The sequence below is a fragment of the Scyliorhinus canicula genome, chromosome 16 (assembly GCF_902713615.1).
Source record: "Scyliorhinus canicula chromosome 16, sScyCan1.1, whole genome shotgun sequence".
Taxonomy (NCBI): Eukaryota; Metazoa; Chordata; class Chondrichthyes; order Carcharhiniformes; family Scyliorhinidae; genus Scyliorhinus; species Scyliorhinus canicula.
Window position 1 is genome coordinate 71,635,491 of NC_052161.1, and position 8,484 is coordinate 71,643,974.

The 8,484-nt window shown below is 43.6% G+C and overlaps 1 protein-coding gene across 1 annotated transcript in view; it reads left to right on the forward strand.

Moving 5' to 3' along the window:
• cabcoco1 (ciliary associated calcium binding coiled-coil 1) overlaps window positions 1–3,408 on the forward strand; it is a 147,834-nt gene extending 144,426 nt beyond the window's left edge. Inside the window, exon 8 of the mRNA XM_038774024.1 lies at window positions 1,723–3,408. Within this exon, the coding sequence (XP_038629952.1) occupies window positions 1,723–1,797 (75 nt within the window). The 3' untranslated portion in view covers window positions 1,798–3,408. The remainder of the gene's footprint in view (window positions 1–1,722) is intronic.
• The last annotated feature ends 5,076 nt before the right edge of the window (window positions 3,409–8,484 follow it).

The following is an 8,484-nucleotide window of genomic DNA, read 5'->3' on the forward strand; positions in this document are numbered from 1 at the left end:
TTAAGCCAAAATTAGTGAAGCACACAGAGATCTCAAGGAGCAGCAAGGCTGGAGGAGATCGCATAGTTAGGAAAAGGATGAGGCCATGGAGAGAAAGACAAGGATGAGAATTTTAAAATCAATATGTTGCTAAACCGGAAGCCAATAGAAATCAGTGAGCACAGGGGAGATAGGTGAACAGGACTTGGTGGGAGTTAGGACATGGGCTGCAGAGTTTTGAACGACCTCAAGTTCATGAAAGATACAACTAGAGATTCAGGCTAAGTGTGCATTGAAATTGTGAAGTCATGAAGTCACAAAGGCATCGATGAGAGTTTCAACAGCAGATAAACAGACAAGGGAGGAGTGAGGCAGTGTTGCAGGTGTGGGAATAGTCAGTCTTTATAATAGTGTGCACCTTGGTCAAAAAACACCAAAATTGTGAAATAAAAGTGAAGTAGTCTATTCAGCTCGCAAGCCCACTCTCTACAATTACCCAGGTAACATATACAATCTGGTTTTGTCTGGAATGCTGCACAATCTGACCATATCTTGTAGCCTATACATTGTGACCATACCAATTAACAGGTACAGAGCTATTATATCAATTTTCATTCAATTTAGGCCTCTAACGCCTTTAACGAGACTTGCGTGGTTGAGATGTATGAATTTAGTTCTCATTTAAGAGAGGTTATATTATTTCAGTTTGACTGTCCCCATCAAAGTAGCAATTTATGGTTCTGCTATCCATTCAATACAACCAGCAGTTTTACTACTGCAGCTGCCGACTTACAAATGAGCAGCACTTTTGTATCTTTGGGATCTGCCAGAGTTTAATAGGCAAGCATAATACAATCTACTCCTGTTAATTCAAAGTGCTTTTTGATCACCAAGAAATTAAATTATCCAGTCGCTCAAATTAAGTGATTTGAATAAAACGACACAGGTGGAGACTTTCTTTTACGCTATTTTGATTCAAATTAACAGAAAATTTGAATGAAGCAGCGTTGAATTAAAATGAGCAGATTGCATGGCTTTCTTTTATTTCAAGAAGGTGCACTCAGAACATAAGTCACATTCTATTCTTTTCCGGCCTTATAGTGCTTGGACAACTATTATTTGCAGTGTTTTGTTGTCTTTGAGTTGCCAGGCCCTGCCTGATTATCAGTTAACACGTGTATATGAACATAGAACTGTACAGCACAGTACAGGCCCTTCGGCCCACAATATTGTGCCGAACTAGTCTGAAACTAAGATCAAATCAACCTACTCCCATTAGAAGATAAGACGGTTGGTCCCCTTTTTCTCTTGGCCTCACTGTCCATGTTGAGCTTGCAACTCCAACAATGCACAGTCCAAAATTAAATAGAACTGAAGGGTGAGGGACAAAACACAACTCCCATGGCAAATCTGGGTCATTACATATCAAGCTGATAGATACTGGCCTCATATCTCTCCTTTAAAGTAGATGAGTAATAATTACTCTGAACATTCACTTCCTTATACTTCCTGCTCACAGTAGATACAATATAAATTCAGGGTGTGTGGACTGTTAGATAAACAGTTATCACATACATACAGACAGGGCCACCTTGGGCCACCTCCTCCAAGAAAGAAAAACAGGAAGGTGGGAGTTTGCCTAATTGTCGAAGCTGCTGTAAGCCCAATGACTAAACCAAACCTCAAAGAGACAGTGCATTATATGGTGGTCTCTTTATTAACCCTTTCCTATTATTTCCACAGACAGAGATAAATGAAAAGCTTCAGAAACAGGAAGAGGCCTACACTGCGAGAATCAACAAACTGATAAAGCAATGAGACATGCAACAGCAGGAGCTGTCAGCCTTTCTCTGCACACTGCAAGCCAACAGGATATGCAGCTTGTTCAGCTGATTATTTCTTTTCAAAGGAGGTGATAGCATGGGTAGATTTCAAAAGTCTTTATTTTGTTCACAAAAAATGTGTTTGACACTTTGTTTGGGAAAGGATCAGGAACCTTGCATCCCAGTTGTTGCATTTGTGTCCTGTGATGTGTTCTTATAAAAAACTATGGCTTATGTTCCTGACGATTGTGTCCATTAAATCTTGCCCTGTTGGAACGTTTTATTGTGATAAATGCATTATATGAATGCAAGACATTATTTTGCTCATTGTTAAGGTTAAAATATTAAACATCAATTGCAAAGTTTAGCAGCACATCCTGTGGAGAGAGTTATTTTGTTGTTTTCTCCCTTTCCCCTCCACTAGGAGAAGACAAGATCCAGCTCTGCTTCCCAGGACTTGCCAATATTTCTCCCTAGATAGGCTCAGACAGGTTGACAATGAGGAGAAAAGCGCAAAGCATGTGGGAAGGAGAACTCAGAATGGAAAACTTACAAGTTGAGGAAATCTGGGTGGAAATCAATATTTTAAATACATTCTTTGGATATGGGCACAGCTGGCACTTATTGCCCACCCTGCGTAGCTGGATAGCCAGAGAGCAGCTCAGATTCAAGTTTGGAATTGGTGGCAACACATAGGCTCTGTATGGCCTTCCCTAAAGAGCAGTGGACAAGCTCCTCGTTCTCCTGATTTACTTTTATTAATAGCAGATAGTTGTTTTTTAAGACTGAATTTAAATTCGCAAACTACCATGGTGAACTTTCATTACCTGAACTTTAGGCCAGGACTTGGTCTCACTGGCCCCTTAACATAACCATTGTTCTATTGCCATTCAAATGTTGGTTGCAAGGATGCCTGAGTTTTGTGCGTAATTTAAACACAAATTTGTTGACATTTAATGAAACTATAGAGGAGGCTTTCCATCAATACATGAGTGTGCAGCATGTTGGGAAATTGCATGGCCCAGTCCACAATATTTTATAATTTCATTTTGGGGGCACCTTTTAGTGGAGGTAAAGCAGAAACTCTCAGCTTATATCATCGCTAGAGACAAGAAGGTCATACTGTTCCAGTTTTAAGTGATTTATAACAAGAATTTGTTTTTCTGCACATTTTGCAGGTTTCAATCGTTAATTGGATTTGATAAATACAAAATAGCTGACACTTAGGATTTAGCTGCATTTAATTATGGGTTTCAGCTGATAAAAGGATGAATTTTCCCCTTCCGCATCTCCAGCTCAGACCCTTGCTCAGCTGGACCACACACTGGGAAATTGCACACATTGTAATTTTGTTTATCGTTGTGCCTATGATTTGCTGATGTGCAATTCAACATTGGAACACTTAAGCAAAATATTCACCAATAATTCAAACTGAGATTGCTTCACAACCTTGAAAAGCACGACTTGCTTTGTGTTAAATCTGCCAAGGTGCTCCATTGTAGTTATATAATTGTACAATTTTACCCTATCTAACATGAATTCTGTAAAATACTTCTTTAATTTGTGTAGCTAACATGTTTCTCAATAAACTTCTTATGAAACCAAATCTTCCTGAAATAAAAATTAATCTTGTGGAATTTTCCAGATACATAATTCATTTTCAATCTTCACAAGCGACACTCAGTAGGTACCTGACCTGAATGGGAGATTGTTCATACCTGATATCCAGCGTTGCATATTAGCATATTCGCACAGTGGAAGTCTTGTACTAACTGCATCAAAATAGTTTTACAAATCAATAAAGCAATTGTTTATGTGGTGCCTTTAACATGGTAAAATATTCCAAGGCGCTGCACAGAAGTGTAATCAGACAGAATTTAAAACTGAACTGCGTAAGAAATATTGGAACAGGTACTTGATCAAAAATGTTTCGTTTGATGGCTTCTCTACAATACAAAATTGGAAAGCAAATCTTGACCTCTTCAACTCTAATTTTATTGTGTTCTACAATCACTTCCCATCCAACATACCACAATACACATATATCCCCTATATATGCAGTCCATTAAACAATAAGTCTGGTCTATTACACAATTAAAACTCCAATTCTAACTTAAGCACTGGGGCACATCCTAACAGATTCCCGGTCTGAAAGAAAATCTTGGACGTAAATTACCATAACCCAAATATTTATATTTTCTTGCCTATAATGAATGCACCATATCCCCCCCCCCCCCCCCCCCCCCCCTTACATTCTCTTCCTTATAGGAAAATATGCTCTTCTTTCACAATTTCTAGTAACCTCTTCAAGCTTGCCCCTTTTTCCATTATTCAGTCAGATAATTGGTCACTGCTGTCAACCCACTTCATCTTGTGAATCTCCCTATTCTCTTAGCATTTGTTTTAGGCTCGCTATGTTAGTCTGGAGTCTTATTTTATTGTCGCCTTTTGGAGAATGGACATTCCCCCCAAAGGGACATATTATCTATGTGACACTGTAGGTACTGTTCCCAGATTCCCCGTTCCATTTAAAATTCCAGTCAGGATCCTGGATATAAGAAATGCTATATCTACTGTTTCTACCAGGGCCAGTGTCTCATCTGCCAATGTACTTTTAACCACCCTTTGTATCTTTTTAGTTTCCTATGCCAAAGGGCAACATTTTCCTTTCTCCCCCAGGAGAAAAATTATAAATCCTCGCGCACTCGAAAAGATATCACAGAGATTAGCATAAGAGGTGTCACTATAAACAATCCGTTCCAGTTGTCTAGTATCACACAAAGATGGGAATTTGAAAGTACACTTCTCCAATTTTAGTTTTGCTAATATCTTGTTGGGTGTACAATTTCTCCAACTTTGGGATCGTTCACTTTGGTGCTTAGTTTTACACCCCAAAACAGGCTTCCGTCTTGTTTGTCTACCTAACCAATTCAGCTGTCCAATTAAACTTCAGAATTACTCTTTTTCTGTTTCAGAAGGTGCCGTATCCTTTTGTGAGACTCTACCATGTGTAATTACTATAGGATTAATATTCTCCAAGTGAGGCTGCTGATGTAGAGTGACATGCAAATCACTCGGCCCAATTTCTTTTCTTTTAAGTATTTTCATTCAAATTTTAAACATTTTAACATTTAAATCACATAACATTACAAAGTGAAACCCACACAATTCCACTAAATCCGCCAGCTACACCAAGGCACAGGGTGGAGAAACTGACCTCCACCCAAACAGGACCCGCCTGCGAGCGATCAATGAGGCGAAGGCTAAAACATCTGCCCCCCCTACCGTCTACAACTCCAGCAATTCCAACACTCTGAATATGCCCCCCAGGGGACTGGGCCCTAAATCCACATTCAAGATCGCTGACATGGTGCTGAAGAATGACCTCCAATACTTCACCAACTTCAGGCAGGACCGGAACATATGTACGTTATTGGTTGGGCTCCTCCCTATCGCTCACAAATATCCTCCACACCCTCAAACACTGGCTCATCTTCGACTTCGTCAGGTGCGATCTGTGTACTTTAGCTGTATCAACCCCAGCCTTGCATATAAGGTTGAAGCATTCACCCTCCCCAGCACCTCATACTACAGCCTCTCCTCCAGTGCCATTCCCAGCTCCTCCCAATTGGCCTTAACTCCTACAGGGATACCATATCCTCCAAATTCCTTCCATTGATCTCTGGCGACATCATTCAAACTGTGTGCACATTTATTTAAATTCCAGAGTCCCGTTTCTGTATCTGGCACGTCTTTTTGAGGGAAAGGAAACATTTCTTTTTCAAACTGATGTCCCTTTAAGAAAGCATCTTTAATACCTTGCATTCCCAAGCATTTATGCTGGACAGGATCTTCAAAATAGCCTTTCCTTCTATGGGTGAATCTACCCTTATATCTTGTTCACCCAAGTTCTCTTCAAAACATTGTGCTACCAGCCTGGCATTGGCCTAACAAGTTCCATCAGGAAACCTTTTCAGTGCTTATCCATCAATGAGATCGAACTCGTCCCCAACTGGGACTTCCGTACACACCCCAAATTCTTTCCAACTTTGCAGTTCTTGCTGTTTTGAATCTTTTATTACTTTATCATTTCATTTGTTGGAAGCCACTAAGACCTCTCAATCACATGGGCTTCTGCTCCTTGTAGCATTTCCAGTCTGCATGATATTTCTTGTCCTTGCTAAGTTGCACCCTCTCTCCTACCTTACATCTTGTTCCGCACTGTTACTGGTTGCTCTGCCCCATCTATTGTGAGATGCTCTTTCAACAGTTCTTGATCTCTTCCCATGGACATATCACTGCCAGCCCTACTGTCCAAACTGACGCCACGTTTCTGTGCTCTCCATTTTTGTACTTCATGTTTCCAATCCATGGGCCAAACCTAGTCCCCTTTATCTCAATAATAATCGCTTATTTTCACAAGTAAGCTTCAATGAAGTTACTGTGAAAAGCCCCTAATCGCCACATTCCGGCGCCTGTTTGGGGAGGCCGGTACAGGAATTGAACCCACGCTGCTGGCCTTGTTCAGCATTACAAGCCAGGTGTTTAGCCCACTGTGCTAAACCAGCCCCTTCAATCAGTACATTCAATCAGTTTTTATATTTTCCAAAGGCCTTCTCTGCTCTACCAACAATAGTTGCATCAACAATAGGGGCTGGTTTAGCTCACCAGGCTAAATCACTGGCTTGTAAAGCAGGCCAGCAGCACTGTTCGATTCCCGTACCAGCCTCCCCGGACAGGCGCCGGAATGTGGCGACTAAGGGCTTTTCACAGTAACTTCATTGAAGCCTACTCGTGACAATAAGCGATTTTCATTTTTTCATCCTGCCACTGATTGGTCACTTCTGACAATTATGTGGCGCAAGACTGGGCCCAACTCCATAAGTTAAATTTGATGAGTATCATGGAGGAGATGAGGGAGGACTTCAAGAGATGTGATATGTTGCCACTGTCCTTGACAGGGAGAGGTCAGACTGTAAAATGTGGTTCTGCCAAAATTCGTGTTTCTATTTCAGAGTCTCCCAATTTTCTTGCTCAAGTCATTCTTTAGGAAGGTGAATAAGTTGATCTTGAGCTTCCTGTGGGCAGGGAAGATTCCTCAAACCAAGAGAGCATTCCCAGAGAGGGATAGACAGAGAGGAGGCCTGACGCTTGCAAATTTACAAAACTATTATCCAGCAGCAAACATTGCCATGGCCCAGAAACGGATGGAGGAACAAGGATCTGTGTGAGAACGAGTGGAGGAGGCCTCATGTAAAGGAACCACTTTTTTTTAATTTTGAGTACCCAATAATTTTTTTTCCAATGAAGGGACAATTTAGCATGGTCAATCCACCTAACATGCACATCTTTGGGTTGGGGGGAGGGGCGAAACCCATGCAGACATGGGGAGAATGTGCAAACTTCACAGGGACAGTGACCCAGGGCTGGGATTCGAACCCAGGTCCTCAGTGCTGTAGTCCCCATGCTATCCACTGTGCCACAAGCTGCCCTTAAAGGAACCACTTTGAGAGCATTTGTTTCGGTACCTCTGCCATTCTCGCCAAACTGATATTCCTTGAATCCAGTGGTAATCTCTGCATTGAGGACGTGGAACCAGTGCTGACAGCACTTGGGATGGAGGGCATGTGAATGAGGGCACCGATCTGTGGCAACCACAGATTTGACCCAGCGAGGGTAGACACAAGGTTTTGAGAGTGAGACCGTTTGGCGATTGGGTGCTTTGAGGACTTGTTTGTGGGGCGGATGTTGCAGACTTTCCAGAGCTGGGTGATGTTTACCAGTTGCCAAATAGAAGTGGGTTCAGATACCATCAGATTAGAGCCTTCCAGGGCAACACGGTGGCGCAGTGGTTAGCACTGCTGCCTCACGGCACTGAGGACCCAAGTTTGGTCCCGGCCCCAGGTCACTGTCTGTGTGGACAGTGGCTTCACCCCCACAACCTAAAGATGTGCAGGGTAGGTGGATTGGCCATGCTAAATTGCCCCTTTGTTGGGTACTCTAAATTTTCAAAAACAAAATTAGAGCCTTCCTGAGAAACGAGGTGGGTTTGATCCCAATGTTGCCGCCCTCGGGACTACAAGATAGGTTCCGAGCAGAGGACGAGATTGGAAAAGGCAGGGGGCGGGATTCTCTGATAATGGGGCTATGTCCCCACGTAGGCATGAAAACCGACGCCAACGACTCGGGCGTCAATGGCCCCTGAAAGTGAGGAATTTTCCCCTTCCTAGGGGGCTACGCTGGCACCGGAGTGGTCCCCGCAGCTCCAGCCGGCGCAGAACGGACCACGCGAGTTCGCACATGCACGGAACGGCCGGCACATTTTCGCGCATGCGCGGCGTATTTCCACGCATGCGCGGCGGTTCCCTTCTCCGTGCCAGCCCCCGGGCAATATGGCGGAGCCCTACATGGCCCGGCACGGAGTAAAGTAGACCCCCACAAAACCAGCCCGCCCGTCGATCGGTAGGCCCCGATCACGGGCCAGGCCACCGTGGGTCGGATCACCCCACGCGCCCCCCCCCCCCCCCCCCCCCCCTCCTTCCAGGACGGCCCCCACACACTCACCTTCCAGGTCAGGCATGTGCTAGCTGAGTAATCCACGTCGGCGGAACTCGGCCAAACTCATTGGCTGCTCGGCCCATCAGGGCCCGGAGATTCGCCGGGGAGAGCCGCTGTCAATGGC